The 18,479-nt window shown below is 34.6% G+C and overlaps 1 protein-coding gene and 1 non-coding gene across 3 annotated transcripts in view; one reads left to right on the top strand and one right to left on the bottom strand.

Annotated features, from left to right (window-relative positions):
• Positions 1–4,231: 4,231 nt before the first annotated feature.
• Positions 4,232–4,313, bottom strand: Trnal-uag (transfer RNA leucine (anticodon UAG)). Its single transcript has one exon. It is a non-coding gene; the product is annotated as a tRNA-Leu (tRNA).
• Positions 4,314–4,586: 273 nt separating this feature from the next.
• LOC144435243 (eukaryotic elongation factor 2 kinase-like) overlaps positions 4,587–18,479 on the top strand; it is a 35,538-nt gene continuing 21,645 nt past the window's right edge. For both annotated transcript variants that reach the window (XM_078123829.1, XM_078123828.1), the window contains exons 1-2: positions 4,587–4,776; positions 5,688–6,296. In XM_078123829.1, the coding sequence (XP_077979955.1) occupies positions 5,757–6,296 (540 nt within the window). In that variant the 5' untranslated portion in view covers positions 4,587–4,776; positions 5,688–5,756. The remainder of the gene's footprint in view (positions 4,777–5,687; positions 6,297–18,479) is intronic.

The raw sequence follows: 18,479 nt of genomic DNA, 5'->3' as shown, positions 1-18,479 counted from the left end.
ATGGCCTTGATGAATTAATGATAAATTTATCCTGATATGAGCTACACTAGGCTAGGCCTATGTAAAACGTAAGTTACAAGACAGTTCTCTTAACTTACTCAGTTTCCAAACTTATGTAAAGACGATGAATTATATAGGAAAGGTTTTCTGTATCCAATTCTATGTGTTTATGACCGTTTATACCCAAACGTTCATCACTGACACTGGCGTACTGACCGGAGGTCTGCTGTGAACACGCAGGAAAACGTGACCATTCCCAGGCTGAATGAGTCACAAGCTTACATGTAAGAGCTGAGAGGGCGCGCTGTTAGAAAAGTGAGCGAAGAACCATGGTGGAGATGCATGAGCGGAGATGCGAAGAATTTGAAGTAAGCCGCGGCCAGAGCATGCACAGCAGTGGAAATGTCGGGGGGGGGGGGAATCTTGCAGATTAAAGTACGTAAACTTCGAATATTATATTTAAAAAGAGGTATTCGTTGGGTATGCTTTTTGTCAAAGAATTGTCATTCGAAACGTCAAGGATCTTATACTGACTGCACTAGTAGGGGTAAACCATTTGATTTCGGAGGGGGGGGGTAGAGGCTGAGTTTTCATTTTCAGTTTTGAACAAAAAAGAATTGAAATTACTAGCAAAGTACCGAATTGCACCGAATTGTCCCACCTCGCTAGATTGAAATATGTATATTGAATTTGAAATTTATATAAAACATGTAAAACCCATAATGCAATGCAGACATAACTCATTCTTCCAGTGCAATGTTGTCGTCAATCACTTGTTACATATGTCCTGCACTAGACAATAACATCATATTACGTCTTCAAATATGAAGAAAATAAAAATAGCAGAATATTATAATGGTTTATCAGTCGAATGATTGTCTATATGTGAATCTCATAAGCATTAACACTATGCACCCCTTTTTAGTTCAGTCAATCTAGAGGAAAGCTGGGCCGGAACACAATTTTTTTTTTAATTTTCTTGAAATACTCATCAATGTGTCTGAAAATTTGTGACCACTGAGAAACCAAATGAAATTTGTAAAAAATCTTTTGGTTTTAGATTGTTTTATTTTTTTATTCGGAATCGTCACCCAAAGAATTATGTGATATCGATCGTTGACGAAATTGTAAACTGACACATGTATATATATATGTACACAAAACGGACCCATGACTCCGTTCACGGACTGACAATGAAAACAATATTCTTCAATTTTACCAGTCTGTGGCAAAATAAAGAAATATATTGTAAATATTAGTACTTAAATTTCACCATAAAATCATGCTATCGATAGGTCAGTGATAGGTTCAGCGTTAATACATGTAATGTAGACTGTAGGCTAGTGATCCAGGTTAGAAAAAAATCTATTCTTTCATTAAACTTTGCAATATTGTATAATCAATCGATGTTATATCTGTCAGTCAAATATTGCTGACTGAAACCGTTCAATAACTTAAAATCAATAATATCATAGTAATTTTAATGCACTTTAATGTGTTTACACGATAAAAAACCGACATAGCCTGAGGGCGATACAATAGACCGACAATCGTTTTTCATCACCGTTTACACGGAAACACCTAGGCTGGCACCAGACTAGTTCCTAGGGAGGTTTTATCCTCAACGGGAACTGCCTGGAGGTGACTGATTACATCATCCGCACATGCGTTCACCCTCATATTTCCGATTTAAAATTCAACCAAACTTGTCACAATGCATGTCACTTTATTTTGTGAATGAATCAAATATAGCCGAATGTCGGCCATATTTCAACTTTTGTTGTTATCTTTCATATTGTTCATCGTAAACCTTCTACGTGTAATACACCCAACACTACAGAATTTTGCATTCCTTGAAAGTCCAACAAAGCATTTCAGTGTTAAACTGCCAAAATTGTAATCATATTTTCGACTGAAGGCTTGTTGAGTTTATTATTCATTTTCAGTTTAGGTGTTTGAATAAAACGTTAAAAATCAATAATATCATATTCGTTTTTAATGCGTTTTTATGTGTTTACTAGATATAATAGACCGACCGGAAACACCTAGACCCAGGCACTAGTCCCTCGGGAGATTTTTGAGTTTGTCATTCATTTTCAGTTTTGTGAAGAAAAATGTCCAATTTAATACTAGTAGTCTCCCAAGGCTACGGACTTAGTGTTCACCCGACTGTTCATAACTTGAAGAACACAGACTTGTGTTTAATAGTGACTTTATAATATGAGTTACAACCACTTTGCACCAACTTTAAATGAAAAGAAGTTCACTCAGTGTAACCTTACTTACGTAACTCCAAATTTTGCCAATTTTTAACAAATTAATGACGTCATGATACCACATAAAGTCCATATTAAATATTTCGGGTAACACTCTCTTTAATATTCCTGCACATATCAACCATTTTCATATTGATACAGTAATTTCAAACTTGTTTTCCTTCTATCTCAAATGATCTGAGATAGCCACGGTGAAATCAATAGTTCATTGTAGGATAAAAAACTAAATTCTTATACTTAGTCCTCAGACCCCACCCCACCCCGGCCCCACCCCTGGGCCGAAATTGAAAATGGCTTCAATTTCAAATCAGTATGTAGTAGTATGTAGTGCTATGAATATAATTTATAAAGCCAACTTTATTTTAGTTTCATGCATTTACAATAACATTTTTCCATTTCTCAATTTGATATTTTTGTATAGTACAGAACATCCATTAAAAGTAAGGGGAGAACCATTTGATTTCTGGGGGGGGGTATGGAGGATTTTGAGAGAGAAAAAATTGTTTCCAGGTGAACCAGAAAAAAAATATTTGATACTGTAATGGCTTGAGAAAAAAAATTGTCATAACAGACAGAAGTGAAAAAAAAATTTGTCACAATGCACCAGAAATGAGCAAATTTGGAAACCTTATTCTCATGTATTCTTTGACGGCGCGGCGCCATAGGCAGCGCAAATGTTTTTAATACAAGTATAAATTCCTGTTTTTTTCCAGCACTTATCATTAAAGCATGCACTATAGCTCTGCTTTAAACCCAAGTGCACACAAAGTTTTCCTTTCCTTTTCTGACCCAAGAAAACATATTTCAGGATTTTTGTTGCAATATCTCAATGACACAGTCAATATCTGAAGGGGACTATTTCGGACTTCTGTAAATTAAGACAATTTAAAAACAAGACAGGAGTCAATAAACTAGTGTCACATTACACATGCAAGATATTTTCTTCTGGTTCCTGGTACTACTAATAGTACTATGATGGCTTAAAGGAAAGCAATTCACAGGGGTCAGGAGTACAGCACTCCCCAGATCAGTCAGCTCCTCAGGGATATTTTACCAGTCATCTTTTGTACATACAGATTTAAGTAGCAGAAGTATGGTTGGTAGACAGACGTCTTTCATACTAACTGCTAATTCTTCTACTTGCACAGAACAAGTTATTTAGAGGTACAGTTGTGAAGCATTGTGACGTGGTATAGGTATGAACAACGCATTACAAACTTAATGACTAATTAAAAAAAATTTGCACTGCTACTCCATTTGAAAAAAAAAATTGATGCAGGACTGACAGTAGGAAAAAAAATTGCTGTCACTATGACTGGAAAAAAAATTTGCTCCCATACCTACTTCCTCCATACCCCCCCCCCAGAAATCAAATGGTTCTCCCCTAACCTTTGAGAGAACTAAAATGGCGCTACCCCCCCCCCACAAAGAATTTAGTTTTTTATCCTGCATTGAACTATTGTGTTCTCTCTGATTGAAATATTCGCCTCTTTTTATTCATTTACATTGTGACAATGTTGTAAAGTAGAGTAAATTACAGTAGTTGTAAAGCTACGTTAAGGACCAAATATAACATTGTTGGCGCTTTATAAATCTGAGTTCCTGTCAGAGCCCTTGTTACACGGGTCTAAAAATAGGGGGAACAAAATGAACACATTGGGTGTTTCCAAATATGACATGTGACTCATTTTCCGGACACACCTCCAGACACGCCACTTTGTTCTTATCTTTCATTGGCCCAGAATTCTTGGTGCAGCTTGTTTACAGATATGCGATGAGTGACATCATCTCTAAAATGGTCGCCCTCCCTGCCTGTCATGACACACCCTCACTTTCTTATAGTTGATTGGCTTGTAATGACGTCATAGAATGTTGTTATGACCTTGACTTTGAAAGCTGATGAAAACACACAAGTCTGTATGTGTAGAAATTTTAAGCGAGAAAGAGAAAAGTTATGGCAGCGGTGGGATTCGAACCCACGCCATCGAAATGACTGGTGCCTAAAACCAGCGCCTTAGACCACTCGGCCACGCTACCTCGATTTAGAATCAGATGATTCATAGGGACTTAGTCCCAAAACCGTACGCCAACAATAATGTATTAAATTTTTTTAAGTATATACATATGAAAACCCACCTTAGCTATTTAACGCACAACTATATAAATCACAATTCTGTCTTTTGTAGCATTGATAGAAAATGAACCTTAAAAGTTTGTAATATTTGTTTTGGTATGTAAATGAAGGCGTACGTGCGCGACGTCATAATTTGCATACGAAATAAGATACGTCATTCAAACACACATTGAACACAACACTGCAGCGAGCTGTGCCAAGTGTGACTGATCCCGCGACGTGTTCGAGTCGTCTAGACGAATAACAGAAATATCGAGTCCACTGTTTCTTCTAAGTTTGAACATCGCTTCCTACACGTGAATTCATTTACACTGAAGGAACTGGGTGCTCACTAAGTTGAAGAAGTGGGCAGAGTGTAGATTCCAGGTAAGCTTTAGTTCATATATATCGCTTGCAAACAGTGCAGGGATTTTTCGCATCTTAGAAAATGGGGTGCCTGGTTTTACACGTTTTCAGTCCTTCACGTGGTATCTAGTAAACTTAGTCGATGCGATGTTGCCTTCTTGAGGTAGCCCTATACTCATAGCAATAGCTAGAAGAGTGTTTATGTCGTGGGAAAATGTGCAAGTTTTCAGCGGAAGTTTCAGTCACCGTCCCAACAATACTGAGATACACGCGGAATGTTTACGAATCTTCATAAAATGATAAATGGAGTGATACCGTTATAATATAATTTGATGTCTCCATTTTTACGTGTCAAAAACATGCGATTTATGCATAAAATCGACGGGGAAGTCGACATATATGTACAAATATTATTATGAAGCAAATGTACGTGCGGAAGTTATTTGATGAATTAAACTGTAAACGCCGCGTACGTACCGACATACGTGTGTCGGCGGTTCATGTGAGCGTGAGTAATTTGAATACATGTGTGACCTCGCTTTACAACGAGCAATTCAATTTTTCCGTGAGAAAATTTCGCATTTGCTAATTTTGTACGCGAGATTAGAGAACTGCCAGAGCATATTAACTCATGAGAAGTGAGCGAGGGAAAATACTACGCCGCCATATTTTGCAGACATTGTGAATTCACCGATAGTATTTAAAAATTAAATGTAAACAATCGTTATTTGAAGTTGACCCATTTTTGACCCGTGAATTAATATAGTCCAAAAATGTAGCCTCAGGCTCCTGAACGTTGGTGGTAATAGTATGCAGAAAAGCAAAACTAAATTAGTAATGAAGTATTTAAATTTGATAGATATAACTTTTTGTTATTCTGTATAAAATATTTCGAATTTGAATTTTTGTTATTGTTTTGATTATTTTTTCAGGTGTTGTTAACTCAAAAGTCAAGATTACGCCCTCCAAGTTTCCACGATTGCTATTATTAAAGTATCAATATGTCCGATATCAGAGTTGATAATCAGCCATCTATTGATGAAGAAGAAGATGAGGAATTTGATGATATTGATCTCCTCCCCTTGCTGACTGATTTTGGTTTTGATGATGATAATGACAACTTTAACAATGAAGAAGATGTACAGGATGGAAAACGTATTGAAAACCAGCGTAAAGCCGTCCAGTTTAGCAATGTGGAGTTTGGGTTGGATAACTTCAAGGGAGGATATCATAAGCGAGCCCCTCGTCCCAACCTGAAGGTTAGCCTGCCGATGAAGATTGAATCACGATCTCGTCAGTCAACACGGAATGACGACGAACTCAGACCAAGCTCCTGTCCAGTGAGAATCACCACACGTACTGACCCAATACCCAAAAAGTGGAAGAAAGCGTTCTTCAAAATTATGGGTGGTAGTTATAAAGATCCATGGGCTGAGTACCATATTGATTCGCTAGACACAGAGGTAGCTATGAGACACCGCTACAATGCTGTCTCCAAACAATGGGTTATTGATACAGTCAGAGTCAAGATAGAACCAGAGGTAAGCATTCTTAACTTGCCAAGTACTTTCCCTTATCTTGAAGAAAATATTAATCCCAAACTGAAGACTTAGCATTTTCTTCAACTTTCAGTATTTATTATTGTTATTATATTATTCATTTATTAGTCCTCGAGTCAAAGGATACATAGATTACAGTTCACAACTACTGAATAAATAAAAACAATATATACTAAATTATATGTGAGTAAAAACAAAGACAAATACACTAATACAACTTAGTATGGATCTGATTGGACAAAACTCTTTCTCTGTCGAACTTTGGAGCAACAATATCTTCACCCTAGTCTGGATCATAACGATACTGTACAGTATAGGAACTAGACTATCTTCACCCAGATGGGAGAATATCAAAATATGCATTAAGGGGATGTTTATTGTCAACAGCAATTACACACTCCTTGTGTAGTACTGCGCAATCAGTAAGGTCAGAGAGAGCAAGAGTAGGAAGGCATTTAGAATATTATAAAATCACAGAGTATAATGTTTTGAAGGGGAATTTTGTAAACCTGGGTTTCTGCTATCTAAGATGTCATGTAGACAGACCTAACAATTTGAATTATCTCGTTCTACAAGTTGTGTAATTTCATTGACATAATTTGGTACCTGTATTGACGTGTCCTTCAAGGCACTAATAAACGAATGTTTCTGTCTGCCACACACTTCAGTATAATTATATTGATTATAAAGTAAATGACCAATAAATAAAGATTACCTTCAAAGTCACATGTGCAAGTAAGTTACATACATGTGTGTGTTATAAAATTGACCTTGTATTTGGCAGATGTCGATGCGACTGAGATTTTGAAATTGGCAATGGATTTGTAATTTGTACATGTATTTGCACATATGGTAGAATACCCAGGTAACATACAACATACTACTCTGGCAATATGAGGTCTTAGTTTCCTAAGATAGCATGAACTAAAACGATTATTGTTTGATGTGTAGCTAGCATACACAAATAGGTTGATACTGTGCTTCTTGTGCAAATCTACATGTAATCACCCTGTCTGTGATCAAGATAAATGTATTGTAAACATAGAATATTTTACTTTGTGTGATATTTTATGTGTGAGGACCACAGTGGAAATAAGTTGTTAAAATTTTTTGGCGTCATCCTCAGAAAAGGTATTCAGTGATGTATCTGTCTTGTCTTTCCTGCGAATGTGATAGTTGTCATGTTGTACATGTATATCTGTTTTAGTTTGTGGTTTTCCGAATATTTTTTTGCCAAAGAAAAAAGAAAAGAAAAAAAAGAGAGGAAGTCCCTAAAATGTATTCTAAAATCATGGAAGTCATCAAAAATGGCACCCTACTAACTACTGTGAGTAGTAGAGTTAATCAACTCCCATCCAAATGTTAAATGTACATGTACAAAATGTATGTCAACAAAACTATTGTTACTTACAGACATGTTGACAACATGTCCTTAACAATAGTTTTAGTCTTTGTCTATCTTAGTAAACTGAGACCTTAATTGCCAGAGTACTTTAGCCTCTAGGTGTTGTTTCAGTCCAGGATGGGTATTGGTGACCAATAATGAAGAATGTCCTCTAATGTACAGTCGCTGGACACAGCAATGGATAGATAGAACAAGACTGTCTGTAGGGCAAGTTGCCCAAAGATAGCCTAAGGGTATTCCCAACTGTAGAACATCCAGGTATTTAATAGAATTTACAGAAAACATGTTCACCCCCATAGCATCGCTTATTGAAAATGTAAGTTTAAAAATGGTACTGTAGGTCAGGTTTGCCAAATATGACTCCGATGAGATCAACATGCTGTGAAAATGATTACATAATTATTTTTAAGACATGTATAGAGATATCAGTTTTTGTTGACTTAACCTGGGGTTGTTTCAACAGTGTGCCCTCTAAATGATAGCCAAATTTTGTTGTTGCTGAGTCAAAATGAGAAAAACCGTGATTTTTTATGAGTCACCACATAGTACACTAAGAGTTAGGGGAACACCAAATGTTTGTGCGTCAATAGAAATTGTGTGCGTCAGTGGCATGCATGTCAAATTAGCTTAGAGGGCATACTGGTAGTTTGTGAAAAAGTAGGACGCTGCTACAATGTACCTGAAGCTCAGAATTTGATGTCACCATATGGAGAATTGAGATGATGTTTACTACAGTGCCTGAATAAATTGTAAAAATACATGAATTTGTGTAGATAAAATTTTCATAAAGTTGTAGTAAATTCCTGCTGTAGTGCGTAAAATCTATGACAGGAAAAATTATCTTTCAAAAATTTACGTACACATTAAATTTGAATTCACAATTCAATAATCACATATGAAAATAAATTTGAGTGAGTTATCGTTCATTTGTTACCAAAAAATATATTTTGGAAATCTTCACACTGGAAGTCTTTTACTGAAAACAGGCAACAAAAGCAGGATTAAACCTAGAGTGAATCACTGTATGAAAGCTGATGTCAGGAGAGTGCTTATGAAATAGTAATCGGATGAAATCGGATTCCAAGTTAGAAATATTTTACCCCGGAGGTTGTCACCACAAAATGTATTGCTCAGTTGGAATTCAAAAAAGTGATAAGCCTGTGTGAAGTAATATGATATGGCAATGTCTTGTTTTGGAGATGTATTTCTCTTATGAATTGCATAGTAAGTAAGTCTGACGTGTGCCTAAAACTCTCTAATGTGTAGATACAACTTTGTACAAGTGGATGTTTTGATTATTTCATGCTATACAAGTGCTGTCAAGAGGCTAGAAGTGATCAGTTGTGCATACTTGAATTCCTGTCAGAAAGATAGACCTAGACGACTTGCGAGATAAAATGTACAGTGGTTTTGTTCAAGTTTGAGAAACCTAGTACTTTAGTATTAATAAATCCATATCTTGACAAATGACTTGTACCATAAATTTGATGGGAATACCAGAAATATACTTCTAGGGATATACCTTCTTTATGATATCTCGAGATGGGGGTGGGGGTGGGGGGTGGGGGTATTTGTTTGTACACAAAAAACTACAAGTTGGGAAAAACATGGTTTTAATGACAAAGGCACTGATACTACAAAGGGCAAGCTTTTAGTCACAGTAGAGTTGTATACGTAACAAATTGCTTTGTTTTCATAGGAAGAGATTAAATGCAATGCTTCATCTGTGAAAGGAAGAACTCTGTTTGACTGAACTACAGATTGATTACATTCACCTGATATGACAAAGTACTGTGTTACTTTTTATGAGTAATTGCTTAGCAAAAATCTATCCAAACACTGTTAAGTAGGTTTTAAAAAAAAAAACATGACCAGAATAGATTTTGTCAGCACTGTCATCTCTGTTTTTCTCTCTTATGACATTTTAGGAGAGGAATTATGGTAAAATACAGTAGACTGTTTTTTATCATAGTACATGTAGTTGATTTCCCAAAGTGTTGTTACCTACTTTGCATCGATTGTATTTTGACTGATTAGATACTTTAGAAAATTTTGGTGAAATTTTGTCACTTTGGTTGATGTTAACCAGAAATGTATATTGACAGAAAAACAGGGAAAGTATAAAATAGACGAATATAGTACAGTACGCAATATCATTAGGTCCATATTGTTGAATGTTATCCGAAATACTAATCTGGGGAAAACACGTAAATTATAACATGTATTTTGGAAATGTTCTGATTTGATTTGATTTGTAAAGCAGTTATTTTTTAATGTTGCCATGCTATACACGTATGTAAAGTTTAATACTAACACGGTTAAGAAATGAATAGGAAAATTTACAATTTATATAAAAAAATTCCATGGAAAGAGATGGTGACATTTTTCGCAGTCTTTGAGAACAAGAATTTAAGTCCAAGGACGTGATGTCCTTGGCCCTTTTGTCGTAGACTGTGTTTTGCAGACAACAAAAATGTCACCTTGTTTTCATGCGTCATCGGGGCCAGGGTTATTTGGGTTCAGACAATAGCTCAGCTATGAATAACCTGTGTATGCCATGAACAAATACTAGTAATACAGAGCCGTGTCACATGATTAGCTGATCATGATGTTTTTGTTGGTGTCATTGTTTGCTTACTGTGCAGCCCTTTCCCCTTGTGTCTGATAAGGTGAACTTTTGTACCCTGTAGCGATGTGATGATGTGATCGGTGTAAATAAACATGGGGAAGGTAGTCATGAGATTGGACTAATAACATACCTTAATTACAAAATTATGTACACGCACATGAAGATGTTTCTGTAAAAGGTAGAAGTTGAGTGTACGCTTTGTTTCAAAATTATGGAAACGACAAATTAGAAGAATCCTAAAGTCTGAACAGGAATTCTGTTATTTATTTAAATACATAGTCATTGCTTTATACTCATGGAAATAATTTGAAATATGAGTTTTGGTGCCCGTAAAAGTTGTACATAAAACTAATCGAAACCATAAATCTGCGAACAAAAATCAAGGAATCATCTTTTTTAAAAATTAAGAAATTTCAAAGCATGAACAAACTGAAATATACTATACATGTATAGTGTTGTTCATAATCATATGTGTGACTAAAATTGCAATCATAAAGTTTTGTCAGATATACTCTGTGTTGAATATACAAGTATACACGTGGGAAGATTTGTATTATTCTGTTATATTTGTACAATGTACATGCAACTGTGTTGTATATTCAATACTGAAATACTTCTGATCACAGTTGGTACTGTTTTGATGCATAAACATGTACAGGCACTTGTCCTTATCAAAAAATGAGGTCAGGGTCAATCAAGGTCATACCGTAGACAGTTCATGTAACTTATAAGTTCACTTCGGTCAAAGGTCACAACTGACCAGTCAATGAATTTGAAAGTGTGTATGTATGTTAAGGTCAGTTAAATTAAAGTAAAAGTGTTGATATGCTGCATTGAAATCTGACTAAAACTATGCTGCCAAAGGGTTGGTTGGCCTGTTCAATGTAGTACTTAGTGGGTGCCATCTGCTTTGTAATCTTAGTATAAATATAGTATTTATGTCATAGCAGTGTGTTGCCGTGTTTACAACAAAACAAAAACACAGGTATATTACGTACAGTGCTGTGTTTGTTTTGAATGAGTACAGCTTTGTCAGAGTTTAACACAAGCTAATACATTTGTACATGTAGTGAATGTGATCCAACAAATGATCTGTGAATTTTGAAATAAATAGTCAAGTTGCATCATAACTGACAAACTGTGAGGAACATTTTATGCGAATATAAGTAAAACACACTGCAGATTAAAAGTGGAAATTAAAAGTAAAAGCAGAAATCAGTGTGAAGATATACAATGTAGTTTAGAATGTTCACCAAATGTCTAAAAGACCATGTATTTATAGATACTGTGGTGAATTGATACAAGTTTGTAAATAATTCCAGACAAAAATAACCTATAGTAGGATATTCATAGCTGTCACAGTATGTTACACACCAGTTAGTATGTTCTGGCATTGTTCCAATTCTCTGACATTAAATGATATATTTCGTTGTAGTTTGCACGTAGATGTAGGGCCAGGTCAGTTTTATGAGACACTTCTTTGTGCTGACTTAGCAGTTTACCTGTTTCTCAGACAGTTCTGTCAAGTGGGCTATAACACCAGATTTGATACGATTTTGCCAAACTGAAAAAAAACAACAGAATAAGTGACTTGTTTGTGAAATGGATACATCAGGGAGTGTTTGTATGGGAAAGTCTCGGTTGACGTCATAACTATCATGCAATAAGTATGACTATTTTAGGAAGTTAGTTTCATACTCTCCCAGTATTGTTTTGAAAACAAGTAGGTGTGTAGTGTGATAAACCAGAAACGACCTTCTGGACTTTGTCGGTCAGTGATAACCGTCCCCTGTATGAACTACATTTTGTACAAAATATGTCAGTGATATCTGGAAGTGGTTGCAACAAAATACCAGATGGATTCCAATTACAGGAATTGAATTGCATTTTGATTTTCTTACCATTACTTATAGTTACTTATAGTTAAAATGGTGTAGGCTTGGTGTTTCTCTCAGGTAACATGATACAAATGTACACACCCTCAGATAACTTATAATGCAAAAGAAACAAATGTATAGGTATCGTGCACAGTGGGGATGTAGAAGTAGTCAAGTTTAAATTGTTAATTATCAGTTAGAAAATAAACAATAGCAGCCATTAAGTCCATGTGTAATGTTATCATTAGAAGCTTATTTTTATGGTACTGTGAAAGAGTGGCAATGCTTATCAGTGTTCAGTGTGATTGCACAAAGGATCCTGCTGTGTTTATTGTGTCTCTGTTATTGTTAGTCTAGAGTTGAAATATGTCTATCTTTGTGTCAAAAAACGTAATGTCCCATGAGTGAAACACCAAACCTACACCATTTTAGCTGTATCAAATTGTTCATGCAATTTAACCACTTAACAGCTAAATAATTCATGGTCACATAATCCTCTGTCAGTACCAGGAGGGTACAAATGTACATCTCAAGAGGATTATAAGCTGCCATTTTTGCTAGCTTTCTCAATACCTGTTACCAGAAATGGTAGATAAATTAGAAGAAAAATAGTAAGGTAGAAAGTAGCGAAGGAAAGGAAGAATCATGATGAGGCTTTTAAATTTTTGCATATAATTCTGCATTATTCACAACATGGTTCTTTTACTTATAAATGTACCCAAATTGCCAGCGCTCCAATTTTAACTTTCACACTTGACAATCTTGTTTAATAGCCAAGTAAACTGTTTCAGCTACAATTTTCTATTGATTTCCATAATGATGGTCTATAAACATACTACCACCCTATAAATCTGGTAGTTACAATGTAAGATATGATGTGTAATAGTCAATGTAACATTGGTGCCTGCTGATTTTTAGCCCTGATCAGCATCAAAATAGCTCTCATCATTTCTCTTTTGCAAAAAAAAAAAAAAAATTTGTCATGTCGTATTTCCGTTTTCGCTAGAAAGAATGAATTAAAATAACTCGCCATTTTGCACGGATACGCCAGGAAAAAACGAAACACTAAAAAAATCACTTTTACATTTAGAATTGTATGTAACAATATGGTGCATTGGAAGTAAATATGTATTTGCCTACTCCATCCAGGGTAGCAGCATATTGTACAGGGCTAGGTACAGAATAACAATTTACAAAATGAATCAATGCTTACGACTTCAACTAGCTGCTTATATATAATACATCTATGTACTTCCATTAAATCTTGACAAATTATACCATCAAATACATGTGTTATGTATAATGTTATACAAAGTGGTCATGGTAATTTCCCCCTCTCTATGTATCATAAAAATAACCTGTTAGATACAGCTGTTAAATTTATCAGACCACACATACTAATGTTCAGAGTGTTTGTCATGCCATTGTTGTAATTTGAGGGCATGTCTTTCTCAATAACATTTCAATGATACTTCACATACATGTAATATTCAGTCCCTACCATCGTTTCTCAAAAATCTCCCCAATTGAGATTCTTGGCCTGCCTTCCAAATAATGTTAAATTTAGATTCAGCGTGACAGAACCGGCATCAAGCATGCTCGAGACATTTTCATTGTAAAATTGCCATTGGTGTTTAAATTTTAGTCGACCTATTTCAATATTATCGAGTCTTTCATGCAGTTTCATCTTGTCTCTTTTGGTTGAGATAAACACTCCACTTTATCATTTCTGTGACATGCCCATGAGCACTCTGAGTCTGGCGTACTATACAAACGTTTGTTGTTATTACATTTGTAGCAAAAACGTAATTTTGTGAATTGTTCGTCACACAAAAGCCTGAGATATCTATACATACCAGAGTAAATTGAAAATATTACCTAGTTACGCATTTTATCCGTGCAAGGATACTTTTGAATTTTTGTCATTCTGTGCAAATGCTGTGAAGGCTATGCATATAAATTGTTAATATTTCAAAAGTGGGAGATAAACAAGTGCTGTTGGCTCTGAATACACAGCAGCATACATTTTCATTACATGTATACCAGGGGTATTATTGGTATCCCAGTGTTGTTATCTTAAGCAGTGAACAGTTAAAATGCACCTAATTCTTCCGGTTTTCAGCTACATTTTCCTTCCAAAATTTGAATACGAAAATGATGACAATTTTAATACCAGATATCCCTCTCACTGCTATATTTTGTATATTTTTGCATTAGAGTTCTCTTTGTAACGGGGTAGGTGGGGGTGTGTGTGTGTGTGGGGGGGGGGTTAATTGTTTACACACAAGTTCCTACAAGTTGGGAAAAAACAGGATTTTAACATTGTTAGAATAACATTCCATAAATTGTAACTGTTTCAATTCAAGATGATACAATATTATCACATGTATCTCATCCTACCTGCACATAGTACTGTGATAGCATGATGTCATTCCATGTCATTTGCATAAATTATAAAAGATTAGAGATATTAAAAAATGCGTGGCAATAACAAAGTGCATGTACTTTACCAGATGGTGATATGAGCACAGTAATGTATTTTGATTGTTATCGTTAATTTCAGTCTTTTTATTGACCATCAATCCTACAATTTAAAAAAAAAAAGATCAGATTATGACTGAAGGGATATTATTCTGATGAAGGTGAGCAATGGATGTGAAATTTTTGAAAAGAAAAGAATGACAACCATGTTATTTGTTTACTATGATATTAAATTGTTGAACTATTTTATATCTCATTTTCAACTGGGGAAATAACATGGAGATCTGATATACATGTTTGTTGATAGATTACATGTATTTTTTCCACACGTGAAAATTCACATCTGTGTCTCATAAGCCAATATTCATTGTACCTTTGTTAGTTTCAAAATGAGGTGTCTTTTGAAAGAATATCATGGTTGATATAAAGGAATATTCAGTTTTGAAATGTTAAATTTCAGATGTTCAAATTATGAGGGGAAAAAATCCAACATTTTCTGACTTTCAACTGTACATGATGTAAGCTAATTTGGTATGAACAATGGGAACACAATCTATTCATGAAATATACAGTCAGAAAGGTGAAGAAATAGAAAATTGACCATATGACTACGTTTTAGAAACTTTCATATCGAAAGATGATCCATACAGAGTTAACCCCTTAAGTTCCCCCCCTCCAAAAAGAGAAGATTGTGTAAAACAATGTATACATACATGTAATGAAACTTCAAATCTTTGAAAAAGATGTGTTTGTTTGAAATTAGAATGTATACAAACATAAATCACGTGTTTCATTTTCTTTAAATATGTACATTTTGAAAAAGAAAGAAAAAAATAAGTCACACAGAATTAACCCCCCACCCCACCCCCACCCCCAACAAAAAAGGGGAGGGGAAGAAGTATTGTATACAATGTTTTTGTATGTGCAACTTCAACTTGCAACTTCAACTTAGAAAACAGGTACATGTATATTTGAAATTACAATAACCGAAATGAAAAGTGGCTGGTCTCATCATAACTCAGCTCAAAAGGTTTCCAAACTTTCTGGTTAACTTTCACCCTGTTCACCATGTCAAGCAGTAAATAATTAATACATTGTACTGTCAGTGTCAAATTATAATTTATAATACATACAAAACATAATTCACATTAGCCTAAAATCCAAGTGAATGGAAGATTTTGAGTTTTGATTTGATGCGAAAATAAATTCAAACACATGGATTCCAGGCTAAATTCACACAGAGTTAAAAATCCTCACCACCAAAAAATATTATACATTGAGAATGACTATGACTATGATGAGGTAAATTGCTAGATTGTCCGGTGTGTTGTTGAGTATAAGGTATACATAGCATCAGGTGGTAAAATGGCTGAGAAGATTGTCAAGTACATTGTAAGTGTATTCATAATCAGTGTAATAAGTATGATCTCCTTGCCATGTACTCAAGGCTTAAAGTTGGATTATTAGCCATTTAGCCTTCAGGCAGATTTTGATGAATGATTCCATGTGGAAAACAACAAACTCTGGACATGCCGCCCATACATCGTATGGGTTTTAAATTGCAATGGTATATTGTTTCACATATATTTCTTACATCGAAGAAAACTGAATACATGTAGTTTGAAGTTATGAATGTATTAATTTAGGAATATAATTATAAACATTATGTTTTGTAATTGTTATAAATGAAATTTCTGCTCACAGTACAACAGAATGGATTTAGTAAATGTAATTCCAGATTTTTGCTAAGGAGGCATCAATTTGGAGGGTTGGGTGGGGTAGTGGGGATGCGGGTTCACATCGGGTGAATGATAGTAGTAGTACAGGCAATTTGTAAAATGCCTTCCATAATGACTGTGTGCGTGTGTGTGTGTGTGTGTGTGTGTGTGTGTGTGTGTGTGTGTGTGTGTGTGTGCATGTGCGTGTGTGCGTGCGTGCATACATGCGCGTGTTCAGTGGATGTGTTCAGTGAAATGAATATCTGATTCTTACACAACATTTTGTCACAATTTCTTGTTTATTCAAAGCACAAGGAATAGATAGATAGCACATAACACAATTTCCCCTGTGGTTGATTTAGATTATTCTGCAGCAATTCTATGAATTACATTAGTGACATTGTACATTGTACATCACAGGATGCTAAAAAATTGTCTCATATTGACATTCGTAACAGTTTTAATATATTATGAATGTTGCAAATAATCTGCAGTGATTTAATACAATAGCTGCAATAAATTTCTAGTAAATCCAGGAAATCATATGGCCATATCAGTGAAAATTAAATCCTCTTAGACTCCAACTCTTAGCGTCAACTTTACTATCCAGCTTGTATCGTAGCTTGCATAAATTATTCCAAGTGGGCATGTACGTTTTACACGGACATGTATTGCTCTAGATTCATCTGTTTTTGTGTGATGTTGCTAAACTCAATTTTTTTTTGTGCTCAAATTTAGAGCTAATTTCTTTGAAATTGATACGTAACTGAGCTTTTTTTGAAATGTTGTATTTTAAATTGATATGATATCAAGAATTTTTATCAGGATATTCCAAGATATAGTATATAAAAGAGCGATAATTGATTGCATACATGTACATCTTTTTAAGCGTATTTAGGTCACAGGAAATATTGTAGCGATTTTGATGACAATATTAAGAAACATTTCAATAAAACACCTGTACTTTTTCCTTCAGTTACTCATATCTGTCAATATTTTATTGTAGATTTTTAGATTTTATCAGTATGTACATGTAGTTAGTACGATCAATTACTCTAGATGCAACATAACAGTGGTTTAACCAATCAGCCACCGACAACCCAAGCTGTACACATACATGTACAAGTTATGAAGAATGACATCTTAAAATATGGTATAATATTAAATATAGGTTGCACACCCACAAGTATTTTTTTTATCATGTTTATGCCTTATCGTCATAATGTGTACACATACATCATGTACATGTACATGTACTTTGCACACAAGTTACTTGAAAAAAATTGTTGGTCCTTGCATAGTAGGAGATATTACATGCAACTATTTTAATATGTTATAGCATTGTATGAGGATAAAACATGTAACTATACTGAAGTATGGTAGATATGCAAATTTCACGTTCAAGGGTAAGTAACTGTATGTAACAAGACTCCGTAGAAGATTGATCTAGTTAGAACTGTTGCAGTGTTCACTGGTACATGTAGTTGACAATATTTTATTGATTTGATATATTGATATATTGATTTGATATATTGAAGTTTGAAAGGAGTCTGAATAATAGATATGTCATAAAATAAGGTCATTCAGGCTAGGTTACATCAAAAGTACATACTTATGCATTTGCAAGACATAAATGAAACATACAAATCATAGTACACCTCTAACAATGCTGACGAGATGTCAGCAAAAAATTTACGATTTTATACTTCCAAAAAAATTTGTACTCTGTGAGTAGAAATGTTTATTTGATACTATGAACCCAGAATCCATAAACGTTCCTTCTTGTATCATTGGTTGAAATATAATGCAAGTTATGTTTTGGTCATACATGTATATTTATGTTTAGTGTGGACATATATTTGTACATAATGAACTGTAAAGTTTAATGTAATTACCTTATCATGACTAAAGTACACATAGTAAAACAACATTTAAAGTGACACCATGGTTGAAATATGCAAGTTATGTTTGGATTACGATATGTGTTTATATTTAATGTGTATATTATGTACATTTATACTCTGTGAACTTAAATATGATTTCTTTACCATGACT

The sequence above is a fragment of the Glandiceps talaboti genome, chromosome 5 (assembly GCF_964340395.1).
Source record: "Glandiceps talaboti chromosome 5, keGlaTala1.1, whole genome shotgun sequence".
Lineage (NCBI taxonomy): Eukaryota > Metazoa > Hemichordata > Enteropneusta > Spengelidae > Glandiceps > Glandiceps talaboti.
The sequence above is the reverse complement of the archived record's forward strand: the minus strand, read 5'-3'. Positions and strand labels throughout refer to the sequence as shown.